The 22,762-nt window shown below is 42.6% G+C and overlaps 2 protein-coding genes and 1 long non-coding RNA gene across 3 annotated transcripts in view; 1 reads left to right on the top strand and 2 right to left on the bottom strand.

Moving 5' to 3' along the window:
* LOC131119956 (malate dehydrogenase, cytoplasmic-like) overlaps nt 1-1,387 on the bottom strand; it is a 6,675-nt gene extending 5,288 nt beyond the window's left edge. Inside the window, exon 1 of the mRNA XM_058064862.1 lies at nt 1,247-1,387. Coding sequence (XP_057920845.1) covers nt 1,247-1,300 — 54 coding nt within the window. The 5' untranslated portion in view covers nt 1,301-1,387. The remainder of the gene's footprint in view (nt 1-1,246) is intronic.
* Nucleotides 1-22,762, top strand: part of LOC131119969 (uncharacterized) — a 27,243-nt gene extending 4,481 nt beyond the window's left edge. The window contains exons 2-6 of the long non-coding RNA XR_009126620.1: nt 5,303-6,345; nt 8,154-9,390; nt 10,915-11,253; nt 13,858-13,912; nt 17,714-22,762. This is a non-coding gene — a long non-coding RNA (uncharacterized LOC131119969). The remainder of the gene's footprint in view (nt 1-5,302; nt 6,346-8,153; nt 9,391-10,914; nt 11,254-13,857; nt 13,913-17,713) is intronic.
* On the bottom strand, nt 8,398-12,543 carry LOC131119966 (homeobox protein OTX1 B-like). Its single transcript, XM_058064885.1, has 4 exons — nt 12,321-12,543; nt 11,169-11,332; nt 10,894-11,045; nt 8,398-9,369 (listed from the first exon to the last, which is right to left on the bottom strand). Exons 2-4 carry the CDS (start codon nt 11,263-11,265, stop codon nt 8,647-8,649), a joined length of 972 nt encoding a protein of 323 aa, XP_057920868.1. The 5' UTR covers nt 11,266-11,332; nt 12,321-12,543; the 3' UTR covers nt 8,398-8,646.

Genomic DNA, 22,762 nt, shown 5'->3' with positions numbered 1-22,762 from the left:
GGCACAACTGAAAAATACATTTACCCGCGCTGATTAAATGTTGGTTACAGAGAAGTGAGACATAGGCTAACATGACATGCTAACACTAGCTAGCAGTGAGATGTCCTCTGATGTGAGACGGGTTGCTTTTCAGCTCGTTGTCAGTTCATGCTAGGGATGAGGTCTAAGGGTGTCCGTAGAGCGGCGCTACTGAGCAGCATTAATGAACTTCATGATCTTTTAAGGATCTTACAGCCACGTGACAGGAAGTGTTGCTTGAGCTTGATCAACTATTATCAACAACAATGCCAGTATGACTGAGTCCATGTCCGATGACCAAACGTTAATCACTAAGTATTGATTTTAGTTGGAGTAAAAGCAACAAAGTCTACTTTAAATGTTGACGAGATGTCACACGTACTGACATCACATAAAGGTCAAAGGTCAGTAGAGTGTCAGTAGACAGTTGTCTGGTCAGAGGTTTATACGCATGTAAACAAAGTTATTCTATTTAACGTGAATTATTCACATGTAAACGACATGTTTGTAAACAAGGTTTTTAAATGTAATGTTAATTATACAAAGGCACACGTGAAGTTATCATAGTTTAGGAGAATTATGTAAATATATACTGTTCTTTATTCATGTACAAATACATAAAATTATTCGTATTATATATTTCTTATCAATGTTAATTATTCCTTTTGGCTCAGTCAAACAGGCGCTGACCAAGGTTCTGATGACAAGCATTTACGTTGGTACAGTACCGGAAGCTGTGTGAGTCAACCTTCACAATAAAAGCACGGACAGAACATACACTACTTTTGTTCATTCTTTTTTATTTTTAGGTTGCTAAAATAACGTCTACTTGCTAAAGCAAAAAGTCAACAACGTAATGTGAATAATTATTTTGAAAATCTCATATCAAAGCAAAACAAAAAGTGTACATTTACTGCCGCTAGCCCCCCGCCCCCACACACACACTTTAAAACCAGCGTCTAGTAAAGGCCTGACAATATACATTTATTTTGGAAAGCATTGTCCGGAAGTGTCGTTGTTTCCATTAAAACTTTGTAATCGAAGCAAAAGACGAAAAGTTCAAGTGAAGGACGAGTATATAACGTTATGACACCATGTTACAGGAGACCGGGGAGGTCACTGTGACGTAGACGACCAGATTCACGGACCCCAACAGTCAACTCGACCGCCATAATAGTTACAACGAAGTATTTCATGATATACGTGTTGCGTTCAGGAACTGCCTCACCTGCGAGGAAAAGGTCCGCGCCACCAGGTACATGGAGGTCAGCAGCGTCAACATGCTTCACTCCTCGTCCTTCATTCACGTCCCAACGCAGAGACAGAACGAGACAGACAGACACGCGCATGCGCGAACACGTCCCGCCGCAGCGATGCGTTCACGGCGACTTCAGGTGCACTCACACGCGCGCCACTGCAGTCAGTCTAGTCTCTTAATGAGATTGAAAACACAAATAGGTGCTGCTAATCTATCTCGGTTGATTCAGGTCCAAATCGATTTGTCAGAACCAGTCCTCATGTCCAAGTACAGAAGATCCGAAGCGTTCAACTTGAAAACTGCAAACCGGTCCGCTCTGGCTCTGCAGGCATGAAAGAGACTCATCAGAACCATGGTGCTTATACTTTTCATAACGTATATCTCACATTTATTATCATGGAGGTCTTATATTTATTGTCAAGTTTCAAATTATATTTCATATATATGAATGTGAGTGTGAATGGTTGTTTGTCTATATGTGCCCTGTGATTGGCTGGCCACCAGTCCAGTGTGGACTCCGCCTCTCGCCCGAAGACAGGTAGAAAATGAATGAATGAATATAGAAATCTTCTTCATTTATTAGAATGAACAGACCTTAATATCTATATTTATGATAATATTGTATATTATAACGTATAGTTTCAGTGTCACATATTTTCCTGTGGATGTGCCACAAGTTATATTTATCATAACAAAGATTTAATTACTGTAATTCATTGTGGATATTAATGAATTGGACGGTATGTTAGGGTGTTTTACTAGAAATGTCCAGCAGAGGTCGCTGCAGGCCTCATGCTTAAACAAACAAGTTATATGTATTATAAAAATATTTAATTACTGTAATTCATTGTGGATATTAATGAATTGGACGGTATGTTAGGGTGTTTTACTAGGAATGTCCAGCAGAGGTTGCTGCAGGCCTCATGCTTAAACAAGTTATATTTATTATAAAAAGATATAATTACTGTAATTCACTGTGGATATTAATGAATTGGACGGTATTTTAGGGTGTTTTACTAGAAATGTCCAGCAGAAGTCACTGCAGGCCTCATGCTTAAACAAGTTATATTTATTATAAAAATATTTAATTACTGTAATTCATTGTGGATATTAATGAATTGGACGGTATGTTAGGGTGTTTTACTAGAAATGTCCAGCAGAGGTCGCTGCAGGCCTCATGCTTAAACTCGACTGGCTAAACCAGAGGTTGTCAGTTGGATTCTACCTGAAGTAAGGTAAAAATGTTGTTTTAATTCTTCAAGTCCTATTTTAAGGACCTAGTGGATGCAGTAGTGTGACGTGCACGGTTCGGACCCAACATGGCGTCCTATTCCTGCTCGCCCCGGTCGAGGCCCAACAGTGGTTCTTTGGACCGTGATCTGATGGAAGCATTCCTGAGTCAGCACGCATTGGTAGTCCGCCTGGAGACGTCGTCCGTGCAGGTTCTAACCTGACAGAAGCAGCGGCCTCCTTCACGCTCTGACTCCTCACCTTCAAGATCAACGCACATATGTTCAATGAACTTTGACCTTCTTCTTCACCCATTGACATGAATGTCAACTTTGATGTTTCTTCTTCTGTTGTTGTTGTTGTTGGAAGAAGTGGACATTTTATTAGGTCATAATATTAGAAACAGTCTATTGGATACAGAATGTTGCCATGCAGGTTTGTAGGCCCCGCCCACCTGTGCCAACGTCTGATGAGCCTTTTCGGGTCTGGCTGGCGCCGACTCTGGGGTGTGTTTGTTGTGTCGTGGCGAGGATTAGTTGTATGTTGTGATTGCATCAGAGTGACGCCTCCGTCATGGCATGTGTTGCATTGTGGGAGCATCGCCTGACCCCACCGCTCAAACCCTCGTCATGCTATGGAGCCGAGACTCCGCCCGCCGCCTTTTTTTTTTTTGCGTGACCCAGACATCAGCGGCACTGTCGCCCTCAGCCTTTCCGCCATCTTGTCGCCTGCGTCGCACAGTTGGCTGTGCGAGCTCCGCCCACGGACCCGTATCACAAACACGCTCACATTCCCGCAGGGATTTGCGGACTCATCTAAACAAGGATTAGAACTTTCTAGATGCTGAGATAGTATCTTTTTTCATGGGAAGGAACACATCTGGACTTCCTGTTGATGCTAACATGTAGCATCAGATGATGCTAACATGTAGCATCAGTTAGTCATGCTTTCCTGTGGCCGCCATGACGACCACACGCAACATGCTGCTTTGACCTCCTTGAAAGTTCTCCTGACGTTCTCTTGACAGCGGCCTGCTGGAGGCGGGGCTAGCAAAATGGGTGGAGCTTTATAGTGGACACAAAGATGTGGGGTTTTTTTTTCCCTCTCCTGGCGTCTCGGTTTACTTCTTTTATTTCTTCTGTGTCACTCTAGCCCGGCTTAATCCTGGCCCCGCCTCCTTCATGTCACATTCTTGCATGACGGCCTGGCTCACCTTTGATGGCTGAACTCTTCACCTCCTCAACGCTACCAGCCCGGTGGCCATCTTGGACTGAGCTTCTCAAGTCCCGTCACGTTCTTTGCGTGTTTGTGACCAAGCTCACTTTCGCCACATATGTTAGCGACAAGCTAGCTATGTAGCTAGCTAGTATCTACCAAAAGAGTTCTGCTAATATGTAGCTAAATGGCAGTGAATGTTTGTTGTCGCCATGACAACTATTTCAAAACGGTACGATGTTATTGTTAGCACATTAGCCGCCTACAAAAGACACGAGAGAGAAGATGGTCAGCAGAGGGACAACATGGCCGCCACACATCACATCCACTTCTCATTCTTGTCTTTTCGGGTCAGCGGACTACAATTAGGCTCCTCCCCCTCCATCAGTTTAACTACATGCACGCTAAGCCTGTTTTCTAAATAAGTCTTGCTGCTTTTAAAAAGATTATTTCTTCAAATGTGCTCTTCATCTCCCTACGGCCCCTTCACAACGGGACCCTGGTGGAAAACACAGCATAGACCAGCATACGTGCTGGTAGCTGGTCTATGCTGGTCTAGAGGACCTGCATACCAGCATATATTGTGTTTTGGTGCTGGTATACTGGTCTGGAGACCAGATATGCTGGTCTACCATGCTGGTAGCTGGTCTATGCTGGTCTAGAGGACCTGCATACCAGCATATATTGTGTTTTGGTGCTGGTATACTGGTCTGGAGACCAGATATGCTGGTCTACCATGCTGGTAGCTGGTTTACCATGCAGGTAGCTGGTCTATGCTGGTCTGGAGGTTTTGGTGCTGGTATACTGGTCTGGAGAACAGGTATGTTGGTCTACCATGCTGGTAGCTGGTCTATGCTGGTCTAGAGGACCTGCATACCAGCAGACATTGTGTTTTGGTGCTGGTATACTGGTCTGGAGACCAGGTACGCTGGTCTACCATGCTGGTAGCTGGTCTATGCTGTTTTTTCAGCAGGGGAAAGTCGGGACACCTTGACCTGGTGAGTTGGGGGGAAGACAAGGAATATGATGATGTCGTAGATGGAAGGAAGGAGGAAAGGAGAGCTTTTGAAAGAAGGGAGGAAGGATGGAAGGAAAGAAGGAGGCAGGAAGGTCTCTCTCTCTCTCTCTCTCTCTCACACACACACACACACACAGACACACACACAGTAAAGTGGTGGTGAGATTGAAGAGGAGGAGTGGAGGTCGCTGAGCATGAAAGAGGATAAAAGAAGAAGAGAAGACAAGAGAAAAGAAGGGGGGGTAAGACAAGAGGGCAGGGTCCATCTTCAAATGACCCCCCTCCCCTTCACTTAAAACACATTTGGGGGTCAAATTATTAACACTCCTGTGACCACTTTAATCTCCACAAAGAGGCGGGGGAGCTGATGTTTCACCCAGATGTCAATCAACACTTTAATTAGTCTGCACACACACACACACACACACACACACACACACACACACACACACACACACACACACACACACACACACACACACACACACACACGTAGATATTCCTCAACTTATCCATGTGTTTCATCCTAGAACCTTCCATCACTGGCTGTTGTTCTCTCCCAGGAAGAAGAAGAGACCAGGAAGTGGCGTGTTGGTGATGTCGTTAGATTCCCGGGGGTCCACTGAGCAGGTGAGCTTCGTTTTCTTCAAGTGACGAATGATCGAAAAGCGCCCAATCGACCATCCCCCAACTTTACCAAACTAAACATGTTATCCCTTTCGAACACACCACACAGTTAAAAAAAAAAATCACATGGTCGCCATGACAACATTCTCACGTCATGTGGTCAGCATAACCGCATTGTTATGTCACACAATCGCCATGACAACAGTCTTACATAATGATATTACACCACGCGGGCGCCATGACAACTCGTCCGTTATGATTATTATGATTATCATGATTGTCATAATTGTTATGTTTATTATGATTATTATGATTATTATGATTATTATGATTATTATGATTATTATGATTATTATGATTATTATGATTATTATGATTATTATGATTATTATGATTATTATGATTATGATTATCATCGTGGTTGTGATGATGATTATGGTTATGATTGTGATTATGGTTATGATTACGATTTTTATTTTTATTTTTATGATTTTAATGATTTTTTATGATTTTTATGATTTTTATGATTTTACGGTTGTTATGATTTCATTATTATTATGATTATTGTGATTGTTATGATTGTTATGATTGTTATGATTGTTATGATTATGATTGAGATGATGATGATTATGGTTATTGTTATGATTATTATTATGACCATGATTGTAATTATGATTTTTATTATTATGATTAGTATGATTGTTATGGATTATGATTATGATGATGATTATGATTACGATTACAATTACAATTACAATTACAATTACAATTACAATTACAATTACGATGACGATGACGATGACGATGACGATGACGATGACGATGATGATTATTATTATTGTTCATGACTCCACCATAAGAAAAACACCGGGCAAAAATGGCCTGCATGGCAGAGTTCCAAGACCAAAAGCACAGAGACGACTCATCCAAGAGGTCACAAAAGACCCCACAAGTGCAGGCCTCACTTGCCTCAGCTAAGGTCAGTGTTCATGACTCCACCATAAGAAAGACACCGAGCAAAAATGGCCTGCATGGCCGAGTTCCAAGACCAAAACCACTGCCGAACAATCAAATAATGGTAAATAAATAAAATATGGTGGTGGTAGTGTGGTGGTCTGGGGCTGTTTTGCTGCTTCAGGACCTGGAAGACTCTACTACGAGAATAACCTTATAATATTATGAGGGTAAATAATGTTATTTTAGTAGCGTCAGACACGTCAAAGTCACCTCAAACCGAGTCTTGTTGTCGCCACGGCGACGCTGCCATCATCAGCAGTGCCGGCTCACCAGCTGAGGGACGTTTGGATGACACAAGACGTGTTTGTTTTAACGCCGTAAATAATCCCGCCCGGTGTTTGTACACGCCAGCGCCACATGCCGCCAAAGCGCAGCAGGATGTAGCCCCCGTCTGGACGCCATGTTGTTTATCCAGCTGCTGGAGGGACGCCACAGGAGGCGGAGCCACGGTTAATTAGAATCGTGATTTGTGCCTTTTTTCCTGCGATCAGATGCGTTGTGTGTTTGTGTCCACAAACAAGCAAACACGCTAACGGACATGTTTGCGAATATGCGAGCTCGCCGCCGCTGGGACCGCCTGAGCTTTCTCAGGGACTGATATTGACACGACCTTCACTTTGTACCGCCGCTGAGGATTTGGAAGATGCCAATTTCAGTTTTGGCGTTAGCTCGTCTTGTTTAGCGCAAACTGTGGCTAGCTCAGTATAGAATATCTGCTATAGGTGTAACGGCACAAGAATTCCGAATCCAACTTTTCGGTACGGACTAGCGATGCTCCGATGGATCGGCCACCGATAACGCTACGCCGTGAATGGTTGTTTGTCTATATGTGCCCTGTGATTGGCTGGCCACCAGTCCAGTGTGGACCCCGCCTCTCGCTCGAAGACAGCTGGGATAAGTCCAAAATATTTCACAATATTTTCACAAAAATGTTAAAATTACAAGCAATTATTTCAACTTTTACAAGATGAAAGTCATGTGAGAAAGTATTGATCCCTCAATATTGTCCGTGCTGCAGTGCAGTTATGGTATCAGCTATGGTATCATTTATGACATCAGTTATGATATCAGCTATGACATCAGTTATGGTATCAGCTATGGTATCAGCTATGGTATCATTTATGACATCAGTTATGATATCAGTTATAATATCAGTTATGGTATCAGTTATGGTATCGGTTCTGACATCAGTTATTATATCAGTTATGGTATCAGTTATGATATCAGTTACGATATCAGTTATGGTATCAGTTATGGTATCAGGTATGATGTCAGTTATGACATCAGTTATGGTGTCAGTTATGACATCAGTTATGACATCAGTTATGGCATCAGTTATGGTGTCAGTTATGGTGTCAGTTATGACGTCAGTTATGACGTCAGTTATGGTGTCAGTTATGACATCAGTTATGGTGTCAGTTATGGTATCAGTTATGGTATCAGTTATGACATCAGTTATGGTATCAGTTATTGTGTCAGTTATAGTATCAGTTATGACATCAGTTATGGTATCAGTTATGACATCAGTTATGATATCAGTTATGACATCAGTTATGATATCCGTTATGGTATCAGTTATGGTGTCAGTTATGGTGTCGGTTATGGTATCAGTTATGGCATCAGTTATGGTATCAGTTATGGCATCATTTATGGCATCAGTTATGGCATCAGTTATGGTATCAGTTATGGGCGGGTGTACGTTTGGTGCATTCTCTTGATGATGATGATGATGATGATGATGATGCCCTTCCTCCACGTCCATCACCCAAGGTATCAGCGTGATAATGCACGGCCCCAGTTGCAAGGATCTGCACCCAATTTGTGGAAGCGGACAACATCCCAGGTCCTACACGGGCGGTCCACTCCACCATGTTATGTTCGGGAGGCCGTGGAGCGCCACATACGGTACTTGAGGCAAACGTTGGTCACACAAGATAGAAAGAGTTTTGAATACTTGAACTTTATTGTAAAAACGATGATGTCTAATTGACATTCTGAAAAGAACAAGTACGAAAACGTGCTGCTAGTCGCTCTCCAGTGGACCCTGACAAGACGAGAACCCACAGGGTTCTGGATGAGGTGGGAGCGGTCAACCTGGAAGTCTTAGCAGCATCATGGAAGTCCACCTTGTCTCTGGAGGGTTTCCTTTTGGAAGAATAACTCCTCAGGAAGTTCTGGACTGGAAGAAGAATCATGGACCTGATCCTCTTCTTCTTCTTCCCCTGAGTCACGGACATGTCCACCTGGTCTCCACTGATGGACGTCACAGCATCTGGAAGCGCCATGACGCCTGATCTTTGTATTCTAAACATTCCGAGGTGTTGAAGTTGAGCTTCCAGGCCGAGGCGGCCGTCTGCTCCTTGTAGTCCAGACAGTCCGAGGAGTTGAAGGCCAATCCGGCAGCACTGTAGGCTTGATGGGGGTGTGGCGGGTGATGGTGGTGGTGATGGTGGTGGCCTGATGTCTGTGCGATGTGATGGGGGTGGTGGGTGTGGCCCGCCATGGCGCCGCCCGCCATGGGGCTGAGTTGGTGGGCGTGCATGGGCGCCAAATACGAACCGCACTCCATGCCGCTGAAGTAGGAGCCGGATGCTGACGCCGCGTAGCCCTGACTGTACGCCGCAGCCGTTTGGCCGTAAGACACCGGGTAGGATGCTGTCCCCCCGGAGGCGGACGACACGGCACGTTGCATGCAGGAGGTGGCGGCGGGGGCGACGGGGTCGGGCAGCGTCGTGGTCGCCGTCGGGGAGATGGGCGCCGGGCTCCAGATGGACGACGCGGGGGTGCTGACAGAGGAAGAGGTGCTGATCAGGCCTGCTGAGGAAGAGGAGGCGGAGCTTGAGGCGGCGGGGGGCGTGAACTGTCCGCTGCTGTCGGAGCCGCTGCTGTCTCTGCTGGGAGACGACTTCTTCTTCAGGGCTTTTACTTTACTGCTGCTCTGCTGCTGCTGCTGCCGACATTTGGCTCTCCGGTTCTTGAACCACACCTGACCAAGGACGGGTCAAAGGTCAGCACTTCATCACATGACACTACACACACTGGCACGCACTTTCTCACTTTTTGGAAATATAATACACATAGATAATATACTTCATATAATGTAAATGTTTCATTTAATTAAATGAATACATAAAAACAGTCGTTACTGAGGTGGTGTGTACATTTTTTTAATGTACACATTAAAAAATATGTCTTATGTTCATTATTGTTATTTATCATTATATATAATTATAATTGTAATTATAATTGTAATTGTCCCTGAAGTCTGTCCCTGAAGTAAACATTCATATACTATAGTTCAAAATATTAAAAATTATATATTATAATAATCATATAATTAATTATAATTATAATTATCATATATATGATAAGTTCTCATATATATGATATATAATTATCATATATATGATAATTATATATATTATAATTAAAGAAGACAAACAAAATTATATATATAATTATATATATTATAATATATAAATAAAATATAAAATATTTTTATTTTTATAATTGTTATAAAAATTAAAATGTATATTATAATTATGATTATAATCATTTATATCATGATTATAATTATTATATATAATTATTAATATTTTGAACTATAGTATATGAATGTTTACTTCAGGGACACCCTGGACAGTAGAACATTACTTTGGAGAACCACTTAAACAAAACTTTTTACATCACTATACCTTCACACAAAATCTACAAGAAGAACATAGACAGGAAGTGGCCATTTTTTATTGGCCTGTGGCAGAAATGTTACTAAAATGTTGTAATCCAACAAGAAAAAGTCACATTTTTAAAGTTATTTTTAGTGGCATAAAGATGAAATATTCAAGAAAGACGTTTTTCAAGTCGTAATATTATGAAAAACGTTGATGATGATTTCATATGACAGCTAAAATATTTGTTTAAAATTTGCACAAATGAGGAGAAAAAGAGCAACAGTGAAGTTGATGCTATAGTAGGATTTTTCACTTTTAACACAAAGCTCACATTTTTAAACATACAGTTCATAACTTTTTAGCATATTTACAAAATATCAAATAGGCCCTTTGGCATTCTTTCATTTTCCACATGCATGGGGCCCCTGGTGGAAAAAGTTTGGACACACCCACCGTGGGCTAACTTGCAAAGTTAACGTGTTTTAAACTCCAGTTTAAGCACACTGCTTCATTTCTTTTTACACTCTAATGACTCTCATTCCTCAATGAACGTGTTCCAATTGAAAGGTTTGGAAGCAAAGCAAACCTTTTTATTGCATTGACTCTGAAGCCATTTTCATGGAGCTTTCCTGGGTTCGATTCCATTGGCTGTTCATGAATTATGTGTCCGATTTCCATATGTATATCTTCCAAATGTAGGTTTGAACGACAATTTAAAAAAATCTCTATTCGTTCAAATTGTCAGTTTTTAAAGCCATTATCGGCCATGCACTTTTTATTTTATTGTTTTTAAATTATTGTTCATAAAAATAAACGTTCCGTTTCGGATCGGCACTGACCTGGACTCTGGACTCGGGCAGGTTGATCTTGAGGGCCACCTCCTCCCTCATGAAGATGTCCGGGTAGCGGGTCTTGGCGAACAGAGCCTCCAGGATGTCCAGCTGGGTTCGGGTAAAAGTGGTCCGCTCCCTGCGCTGCTTCCGGGGGTTGGCTGTAAGAGGAAGCCCGGTGAGGACACATGTACGGTACCTTTCTAACTTTATGATCCACCTGAAAATGTTTCTTATAAGGGGCGGAAAGGGTGCGTGGAAGCTGAAGGTTAAGGTGGCCCTACCAGGGTAGCCCACTGAAGGGTGCAGCAGGTCCATGGCGGCTCCGCTCAGGCCCAGTCCGTTCATGCCGTACGGGCCCTGTTTGAGGTAAGACATCATGCTCCAGGCGGGTAGACCCGCTCGGACCGGCCCGGGAACAAAGATCAGGTCCACTGGAGACGTCCTGCTGTAGTACAACAGTACGTTTATTTACTTTGTATGCTTTTATTGTACTTTGTGACGCGCAGGTTTCCAACTTTCATACAACTTTTATCATTAAAAAACCCCAAAAGTTCTACTCTACCATCTAGATGAAAACTTTTTATTTGAATACAATTGTAATAAATAATATTTCACACTTTAGTTAGCCAAATTATTATTTTACATGAACAAAACGAACGAACGCCGTCTTTATTTTAACTCAAAAGGATACTAGATGGTGGAAAAATAAATTAATAAAAATACAGGACTTAAATGACCTTCATGTACCCTTCAGTGTGTTGAATTTTAAACATTTTTACATATTAAAAAATAGTAAGAGGTTAAATAAAAAGTTATTTTCACATTTGAATTCATACTTTTACAATTACACATTTTACCTGGTGGTTAAAATTAATTAATTAATTCATTTTGGTTTGAATAATTAATGTGCTAATTGTGATCATTTATTATACAATTGTAAAAAATAACTACTACTCCACTGAAAGACATCTCTGTCATTTCAACTGAGAGAAAAATAAATAAATAAGACGTAAATAATCCGAGATGTTGTGCATAATGACTTGCAGGTTGAATAGCGTCAACGTTAGTGGAAAACAATGTAATTAGACAATTAGCAGGAGAATGTTGCCTTGTTGGAGCAACAAGAGAAGAAGATGGAGTCATTTCCATCCCCGCAGGAAGGGCCCGAAGCCGGCAATGTTGTGTGCAAATGCGGCCCATTAGAATTGAGATGAGATCTACAGGACGGCAATTAGCACTATTGTTGACTAATGACTAAGGTTTATTATGCTAAATTGATGCTGTTTGTATTTCCATTCCCACTTCTCTAACATTTGCATTTACTCAACAACAACAAAAAACTCAAAATACCTGCAATGGAGTGGAATAACCATTTCATGGGTGTTCGCGATAAATTATAAAAATGAAATAAATCAAATTGAGTATAATCTCACCTTTCTTTGTGGGTTTCCTTTAAAAATAAATAGAAAATCCTGCTAAAAGTGATTATATCCTCATAAAAACATCAACAAATATCCACATCGAGGAGGTTTTAATCAGCTTCGTTTGTCCAAGAAGCAATTAAATAAGTTAAAGTTATTTTTTTTAAAGTAAAATATAAATTTATTTAAAAGTATTTGGGTCCTTCAGGCATCTCGTCTGTCAGCCGCTGATTGACGCTGGTCGCTCCTGATCTGGCCTAAGAGTCAAGCAAGCAGCTGGCCTTCTCCAAGTCAGCCAATCACAGCCCGCTATCACATCCCCTTGCCGACCTGGACAACCAATCAGATTCCCTGATTGCTCACAAAGCTCCCACCCACTTGTGAAAATGCTGTTTTCACGTGACGCGTCAAAAGTTTAGCTAACAAAGTTGAGGTGAAGATCGACGTCCACAAGAATACAGCAACGACTAAAAAGATGAGTTTTTGCAACTCCACTCTCACATTTTTACTACAATTAATATGTTTTGGGTTTAATTAATGTTTCCTCTGACATAAAGTGGGTCACATGTCTTTTTTTCACTAAAGAACATTATGACTTTCTGCATTCACCTAGCTTAAAGGCTAGCTCGTGTCAACAAACTTAATTTACTTTAAGAATTAACTTTCTTAAACTAAATTCAAACATCTCAAAACAACTGTTTTTTTAAACATCTTCAATATAGGAAAAGCATTTAAAACAAAACCATGCACAACTGCCTGACTATAAAACACCTCAAGTAAAAACAATAGCTATTAGCTAAATTAAAGCATTTAAAGTGAAATTTATTTATTTTTTTCAGTTCAAATATATTCAATTAAAAAAACTCAGTTCTTAGTTACACAATATGTAACCTAAATTTTATGACAAAAAGCTAAATGTACACTATGCATGGATATAATAATTATATAGTTATTAATTTGACAAATGCACTTAAATTCCTTTTACTAGATAAACCTGTTTTTTTTCTTCTCCATTTTGGGAATGATGTGCTTCTTGCAACTTTGTTCCAAATAAACAATTACTATATGTATCTAAACATGTCTTTACCTCAACAAGCATATTGTAAAATATACTTCATAATTAGATATACAAATGAAAGATATTCTTTTAAACGGTGCAATGAAATAAAAGCCCAAAACAGGAAGGTGAAAATGAGGCCTTGAAAGTGAATGTGATGAAGGAATAAAAAGACTAATGTGTTCTACATGTCAGCTAATCCACACGTTGACCACAAGTATCAAGATATCAAGTGGACTGGGTTGTCGTTATTGTGGGGGTTTTTTGGGGGCTCTAATCCCAAATTGCTGGAGTATTTTGTTAATACTAAGCCAGTAAATCCTGGGATCAGGCGGGCCAGAGTGTGTGTGAGGAGGTGCTGGTGGGCTTCCCTTGTGCTTGCTCTTGTTGTCCATCCAGTAAATCCGAGCTTGTCAGTAATGTCACAGGATGCTGCCACTTGTGTGGACTTTATAGCGAAGAGAAAGTGAAGCAGAGTGTGTTTGTGTGCAGGCTGCAAGGGAGGAAGACAAGCCGGGCAGGAATGCTGCATGCTGCCGGGTTCCAGGTATGACAGCTAACCACTTCTTTCCAAATACACTTAGAATTTAAAACTCATTTTAAACACAATCTTATTGGTGTGTATGTTGGCAGTTTATATGAGCTATTTATTATTAGTGTGCTCGCCTGTGTCATAAATGATTGGCGGTGTCCATGCAGCGCCCTTAAAAGTCCACCCAAGTGCTGTCCCGTTGCTCCACAAGTCAAACTGCAGGACGCCACTTTGTTCTGCCGGCGTGCATATGAAGACAAAGACGATGTACCGCCGTGTTAGTGTTCCACGTGCTGTGGAGAAATGCCAGCTTAAAGCAGAAAATATTTTGTTATGGACTGATTCACACCTTCACCATATTGTGGGAAAACCTTGAATTTGGGAACAATTATTCCCATATAGGTGCTAAAGAGTTGAAATGTTGATACTAATACAGCTACACCACTGGTAATAATAATAAGCTTTGTCCCCATAAACGGTGTGACTTCTTAGCAGGTTGCACGGTGGTCGAGTGGTTAGCGCGCAGACCTCATAGCTAGACCTGTGTGCATGTTCTTCCCGTGCATGCATGGGTTTTCTCCGGGTACTCCGGTTTCCTCCCACATTCCAAATTGTCCATAGGTATGAATGTGAGTGTGAATGGTTGTTTGTCTATATGTGCCCTGTGATTGGCTGGCCACCAGTACAGAGTGTACCCCGCCTCTCGCCCCAAGACAGTTGGGATAGGCTCCAGCACCCTTGTGAGGATAAGCGGTAGAAAATGAATGACTTCTGAGCAGACAAACTCAAGGCCCGCACACCAAATGTGGTCCACCACATAATTTTATGTGGCCCCCGACAACGTTTTTGAAAATACCATCTAGTTGGACCTCATCAAACAGCGTTCTTACGATGATCTGTGCAATACAGACATCCCTCGTTTATCACGGTTTATTGTTTCCAGACTGGACCATGATAAGTGAATTTCCCGAAAGGAGGATTCAATATTAATAATGGAACATTTTTGGAGTTAGAGCCTATATTTCATGCTTCATTATTAAATGTCATCCAAGTGAAGAAGAAGTGAAGCTGTGTTAATATAATAATATATATATAGTATATAATATAATAACATGAAAACTTAGCTAACAAGCCAGTTGATGATGCCACTGGAGTCACTGGGAAAATCATGGAATCTTTCACACAGCAATTTTTCTTTGTTTTTGTGACAAAAGGTGCTGGTGTTTGTGGTGCTATGCTATGTCAGGTACACACACTGAACACCTTTGCTCCATGGAATACACCTAAGGAACACACACACACACACACACACAGAGTCAGGTCCAAAGGTCCAGTAGGCGTGATGAAAATGAAATAGCTTGAAGAACTTTCCCTCCGCCAATCATCTTTGTGGTGTCCTCTCACCTGCACCAAACTCTCCAGAAGGTCCTACCCAGGTTTCTCCCTTAAAAGTACAGCTGGCATTGAGACGCAGAGGCGGAGCTTAATGCGAGCTTGAAACTCGACCAGTGCCGGCCGGCGGGACTCTTGCGATCTTCCCCGGCCCGGCCTGTGTTTTTTTTTTTTTACATTAGTGAGCTTTGTTTGTGCAGCAGACTTCCGGAATAAAAACAAAGCTCTAGAACCAGAACCAGTACCAGAACCGGTACCAGCAGTGTCAATTCAGAGAGGGGTTGGTGAAACTGTCAATCAAAGCCACAGTGTCCCTCCCCTCTCATTAAGAACACAACCAAGGTGGGGAGGGGGGTGGAATCAGACCCCAGAACCATGAGACCAACTGACCCCGTCCAGTACCCATCACCCCTCAACACAGTGTGTGCATTGGGGGGGTGGGGGTGGGGGGTGGTTGGGGGGGGGGGGGGGGTTAACTTCCAATCCTTTTAGGATTATGCTCCCCCTACCACCCCCCCCCCCAACCACCACCACGTTCTTGTCTCTTTCACTGTGTTCTTCCTCAGGCGATCACGTTTAAACTTGTGTCCATTCAGAAATGTCCAACAAAGCGTTGCCGTGGTAACCATGTGAGCGCTGCCACCACTCAGGAATGCACGCTCACCCCACATCGAAATATCGAAAGACCACCAATCTTTGCACCCAAATGCAAACGAGAAGACGTTTGGACACGATGGTACGCATGACGTCATCGTCTCCTTCCATCGGTCACCTCACGCTTGGGTCTTGGAAAATTAAAAGTCAAAGAAAAAGCAAAGATTAATGATGTCCAAACTTGTCTTCATAGCGTCACCTGGCTGGCCCGCAGCGTGCAGGAGGCCAGACGAGAGTTCTCCCCATCGTCGTGATAGGATTGTAGCGGTGCAGCTAATCAATGTGTAGCACAGAACCATAGACGACCCGAACCAAACAAAGGCTCAACAACGTCCCGGTCGGTCCGGCGGATAAGCTCCTGCACAGGATTACATATTGATTGTCAGGGTCTAAAGAGCTTATCAGAGCTGGAAAGACACCAAAGTGCTCCTGCACCACATCAACTTTTAAGAGACAAATACATCATAAAAATTAAATAAAAGTGGAACAATCAATCAGCCGAGCGTAGGTGGAGTCACATGGTTACCTTCTTGATTCTTTTAGACTGCTTAGCAAATCATTTAAGGGCCACTTTGTGATACGTTTGTGTTTACAAAACAAGCTAAACAATCCAGTATAAGTCAAGATATGATACGATACAAATGATTAATCAATACTGTACAAAAAAACCTATAGAGCTAGTTACATACACATAGCAGAAGAATATGTAGTCCCTCGGGATGTAAGATTAGAAAAGTGAAAGTGAAAGTGAAGTGAAATTAGGCATTATAAAATGCTCAGAAAGTGGAAAAAAGCCAATCCAAGCAGCTCAAATGTGGACAACATCCCGAAAATAAGAGGGACGGTTAAAATATGCTAATTTTCGGCCCTTTGTATTGAGTTGTCAACTCCTATGGAGCAGCTAAACACGATAAACCGCAGAGAAAGCTTTCTAGATCTTCCAGAATCTGCACCTATTCCTATTCAAAACGCTCTGTTCTAATTTATTCCACCCACTGGATGGTGGACATGCCCACTCCGCAGTGATTCCTCACACCAAGCACTCCCCAGGACTTCCGGACTACTGCCGAAACCCACTTTCTAATTTTATCGGTATAGGTGTTGATACTAAATGAATAAACCCCTTCGGAGAGCTACTTGAAAAGTGGTTCTGAGCTACTGGTAGCTCATGAACTACTGGCTGGAGACCCCTGACTTACGGCGTATGACATCAAAGAGTAGTAACATAGCATTTCGACAACATCGGCCGTCGAAATGTGATCATTATACGTTTTTGGGGGGACTACCGATGCTTAAAAAGAGAATAAAATACTGACTGAGGAGGGAAAACTGATATAACTTATATTACTAATACAAAATAAAGACAGTTAGGACACTGATGAATTAAAATGTTACTTCCAGTTCGCGTTTCCGCAGCCCGGCTGACAAAAGAGCAACAAAAAGTGTCATGTCCTTGATAGAAAAGACCAGTCCTCCACGTAATAACCATCAGATGAGCTGATATCAGGTGTGCACATGACTGCAGGCTGCCGGCTATGAGGACGTAGGACTAATTAGAATTGATTTACTTTGGATCAGCTAGCTTATCAGGTGCGGGAGGGAATCACGGCCAGGAGCTCCCACAGCAATGCCCAATGCTAAAATCAATCTGCGTTGGCTGTCATGCATCCTAAAAACAACCCAGTGACTCGCTTTTCTCTTTTTTGCATGACATTATCTCCTGATGACGACGACGACGATGATGATGATGACCTGACTTACCTCCATGAGAATCATGAGGGCTGCAGCTCTCCTTCTTCTTGTTCTTCCGTCAGTGGAGCAACTCTCAAATCTCCCGAGGCAAGCACAAAAACGTCATCAATATGTTAATGGCTTAATCTTTAAAAAGCCTTAATATACATTGATTTCAACACTGTCACCAGTCAGTCACGCTAATCCACTACAGCTAGCTCCTACGCTGTAACGACTACATTATTATTCCTCATGGAACTACATTGTTATTTTTAATGGAGACATCATGTTAGTAGATTATTATTGCTAATCATCACCATCATGTAACCACATTATTATCGCTAATTATCATCTATCCATTGCTGTTAATAGACGCGTCATCATGCAACTAGATTATTATTAAAACCACCAAGATGTACTGTAACGACATTATCATGTAAATAGATTATTATTAATTATTATCATCATGTAACTACATTATTATTAAAGAGGACCTATTATGCTCATTTTTCAGCCCTTTTGTATTGAGTTGTGGACTCCTATAGAGCAGCCACACACAATAACCAGCACAGAAAGATTTCTAGTTCCTCCAGGATCTGCACCTATTCAGTTGTATTTATTTGGATTTTTTGCGTCTCGCGAAAACAGTCTGTTTTAATTTATTCCACCCACGGCCCGCCTCCAGGCACACCGAATTTGCACTCCGAGTGCTTAGAAGGACCTCCGGTTTGTGCTGCTAACTTCGAACCCAACTGTATAGGAGTTGATAAACGGTATAGGAGTTGATAATAAACAGCGATGTATCTTTCCAAGATGTCGCCTTTGAACATACAGCCATATGTGTTGGATCCCTGGACTGGACAGTCCCAAGTTTCTCAAAAAAAGAGGTTAGTTCAGGAAGTCTCTCAATGGTTTTAGAGTTTTCTACAGTATCTGTTACGTCTAATCCTTTTTGCGGGACTACCAGTGTTTAAAAAAACTCGGGTAGAGCCACTGACTGTGGTGAGAAAAGGCTATTAGCAACGCTGCTCCCTGTATGTACACTATATAAGAGCTTTTAAACTGTAAACTATAAACTGTTAATTACGGCTTGCTCTTCTGACTCTTCCATGTGACCAAGTAAAGTTGGAAAGGTGTCAGGTTTCAGAAAGTTTGTTGGCTAGTCCAGCTGCATACTGGCCCGTGTTTACAAACCAGTCCAGTGTGAAATGCCGTTGACAGATGCTAATATTTTTGTTTTGCTGGTCAGGAATCAGGAAGTCCAACCACCCGAAGGTGGCGTCTTTAGGAATTGGAAAAACGTGTGGCTTTCCCCTTACGAGCCGTAGCAACGAAAAAACAAAAGAAGAGCAGAGGAGGGCAGAGAGCTTATCTGGCTTACATCCCCGCCCATATAAGGAAGTCCGCTTCTTTGTGACATCACAAAGATCCGGTTTTACCACACCTTCTGAAACCGAGTGTTTGAGCCATCTTAAACTTCTTTCAGGGCTCACTTCCAAATGCGCAAACCTCATTATCTGAAACTTTGGCATGGTTTAACACGGGAATCCAACATTTTAACTGCATTTATTGGTCAGAAAAGTGGAAAAAAGCATAACAGGTCCCCTTTAAGACACATCATCACGCAGCTACATTATTAATAGATGCCATGGAAGATGTTTATTTGTAATGGTCATGTAACTGTTCGGTAATAACTTCAAGTCCCTATAGTGTGTGTGTGTCGTGCACCCTCCCCGGTTCCCCTCTCAGGAGAATTACCCAAAAACACAACATGCAGGAACCACCGATCTCCTTATTAACGATTATTTTCTATTGACTCTTGGAGCTATCAAACTCTCTTCCATGACGCTGATGTCCGAGATGTGAAAGCATGATGGTTCCTTGCTGTGGTGGCGCTCGTCGATATTTCGCGGTTGACACGTCGCCACAAAGCACTCATCGCCCCCCGAGGCCCGCAGACGCCCACTTAAAGCCTGCTTGCCTTGTTCTAGTACATTTTTTCCTGTTTGCTTTAGATAACAAATCTGCGGTTGACCCTCAGGGTTAGGGGAGCATTACAAATTAATCCCAGTTTTAATAAGTCTGTCTTAAGCCTGGGCTCTGTCCCCCTCAAAAGAAAGACAGAAAAGGAGGAGGGAGAGAAGAAATATATTAAAGCCTGTGATCACAGGCAGCTTTTCTTGTTTGTTATCCCTCCGTTTTACCTTTAATCCAATACTTGCTAATCCAATTTGTCTTTGGGGCTGCAACCCTAACTTCTCCTCATCTTATGGCTTTCTCTCAAACACGCCTCCTCGTGCTCGGACGACAAGTAAATACATGTTTAGCGGGAAAACGCACAAAAAAGAGGAAGCGTGAGACCGACGCACGTATTAAAAAGTCTGAGATTGTGCTGGAAGTTTAGGTCTGAATATGCATGAAGAGCCATAATCAGATCTTGGCCAGCTAGCCCCCCACACACCCACCCGCCCCTCCACACCCCGTCCACCCACTGGAGGGGAATATCGGGGGACACAAAGGGATTGATTTAATTACTTGGAGTGGGTCTGTGCTGTGGAGATGCCTTGTTAGCGGCAGTGAAAGGCTTGGCCGTCAGCAGGCTGGGGGGGGTGCACTCGCAGATGGCGGGGGCACCGAGGTAGTCGGCCTTCTTAAGTCACCAAAACTAATCCCCAGTAGAAAGCCCCCCCCCCCCAATCCCCATTGAAAGCCGCTGCATTGATTGCAAAAAATGGACATTCCGTGTTGACGGCCGATCTGCTCGCTCACCTCCATAGACGTCCGGAGGGCGGCCATCTTTACCTCCGGTGACGTTGTAGTGCCGCACTGACGTTGATCATAACGATATAGTTTATTTGATGACAAACAAAGCTCACCTGAGAGGTGTAGTCATCAAAGGACCGACGAGCGAGTCCTTCATGATCTGATGACAAAAGCCAAAAGGCGTCCTGCCATTAAGCTCTTAAATATGAACCTTCCGCAGGGCGCCGCGCTATTAAAGTTCTTGTGAAGCCGCCAGCAGGAACCCGGGCCCATTCACCTTTCATCTCCTTGTTTGGCCGCCATGGTGCCGCCTCAAGATGTTAGTGATCTCATTACACCGTTTGAGAGAAAACAGCCGCCATGTTTGAGCATCTCGCCCCCCCCCCCCCCCTTTTCTCCTCGCGCTTTTCAATTTCCCTGCTAACGAATCTCCCCCGCATCAAAGGCCATAAATTGATTATTACTTCAGGTCGGGACATTTTCCTACCAAGTTTACTCATCCACACCCCCTGTAGGACTCTTTTCTTATCTTTTCTTTTCAGGGTGGTGCCATGTGAATGGGCGGCCGCCTTGAAAAGCGAAGAGGCCCCAGGCGTCACAAAAAACCTCTTCTGGTTTCTCATTTAGTTGTCTTGATGCCCCTAGCACCATGTGGTCCTTGAAGGTGTTCAAAACATGGGAAGCTCCGGAGGGATCAGAGCAATCTGATTAGCGTCGGCTCACAGTCGGAGCGGGCCGGCTGGACGGCGAGGACCGAGCGGACGCCGAGCCCGGAGACCGCCGCCTCTGCTCCGGCTGGCCTCCACTTTTTTGTGCTTTTGTGTTCTTTCAACGTTTGTGGTCATGTGGCGCCGCCGCCGCCGCCAAGAGCATCATGGGAAAAGACAACGGCATCAAAATACAACATAAGGGTGACAATGAGTGGAAAAGCGTTAAAAGGAACTTTGAAGAAACTTTATTGAGGTGGTTGATGACATCACCTCCCTTCCATGCATTCCCACAATAACAGAATATAGTAAATATTGCCAAAACTAGGAGCGATGTCAGGGAAAAAGCCCGGTATCGATATCGGCCCATATGTTATCGGTCCGATCAGCTCCGCCCCCGCCGCAGCATTCACAACAAGTTTGTCTGCTTGTTGAAAACCAGGGAGAACATGCAATCTACCAGATAACTGTGTGGCCAACATGCTAACCACTAGGCCACCGTGTGGTCTGTGAGCATATTTAGTTAAGACATGAGCAGGCATGCCCTTTTGCCTAATGTGTTATTTTGAAATATCTTTATTGAAAAGCGTCAGAACAGTTATTATTTTTAAACCATATAATATAAGTGGAATGTATGTATTTAACATATGTACATGTTAGCATGTTTAGTCTTAAAGACATGAGCAGGCATGCCCAGAAATAGGTTAACTGAATGAAACGGTACTTTTTTGGCTAGGCATAGGCCAGTATGATAACCTTGGGCAAAAATATCACAGTTCTAACTCTAGAATGTGTTATTTTGAAATATCTTTATTGAAAAGCGTGAGAACAGTTATTCTTTTTAAACCGTATAATATAAGCGGAATATATGTATTTAACCTATGTACATGTTAGCATGTTTAGTCTAAAAGACATGAGCAGGCATGCCCAGAAATACGTTAACTGAATGAAAAGGTACTTTTTTGGCTTGGCATGGGCCAGTATGATAATCTTAAAAATAAAAAAAAAATAAATACAGCTGATGGTTTCACTATATTATAATTACAACTCTAGAATATGTGATTTTGAAATAACTATTGAACAGTTATTTTTAAACCGTATAATACAAGTGGAATATACCAGAAAACCAGGAAAATGCAACAATGGAGAGCATAGAAGCCGAGTACTGTAAATTTATGAAAGCCCCCCCCCCCCCAAAGTACCTGCTGTAGCGTCATCTTCCATGCCGTCACATGACAGAGGCAAGAAGAGGCAAGCGAGGCCGCAGGTCCGCAACACTCGAGTTTGTCATTTGCACAGTGCTACATTCTTTCATTAGCGCTTTTATCGGAGCAGCCAGCCATGGGCGGCAGGTTCATGCACCCTTGAGCACAAAGACTCGGCTTGTTCTACATTTACACAATCATTTAACTTCTTTAATTGTACTTGAAATTACAATTGCAAATGACGCAGCGGTTCTGCACGGCCTGCAAAAAAAAGAGCAACATTTTTAGTGATTGCTGGCAGCAAACTAATCTTCCTGCACAAGAAAAGGCAGATTTCCTGCTTTAATAGAGGAAGCATGGCTGATCCTGGACCAGATGTTGCAGAAGCAACAATTAGGCTGAAGGCAGCAAAG

Source organism: Doryrhamphus excisus, chromosome 1 (genome assembly GCF_030265055.1).
Source record: "Doryrhamphus excisus isolate RoL2022-K1 chromosome 1, RoL_Dexc_1.0, whole genome shotgun sequence".
NCBI classification, from domain to species: Eukaryota; Metazoa; Chordata; class Actinopteri; order Syngnathiformes; family Syngnathidae; genus Doryrhamphus; species Doryrhamphus excisus.
This window is presented reverse-complemented; position numbering and strand designations above follow the sequence as displayed.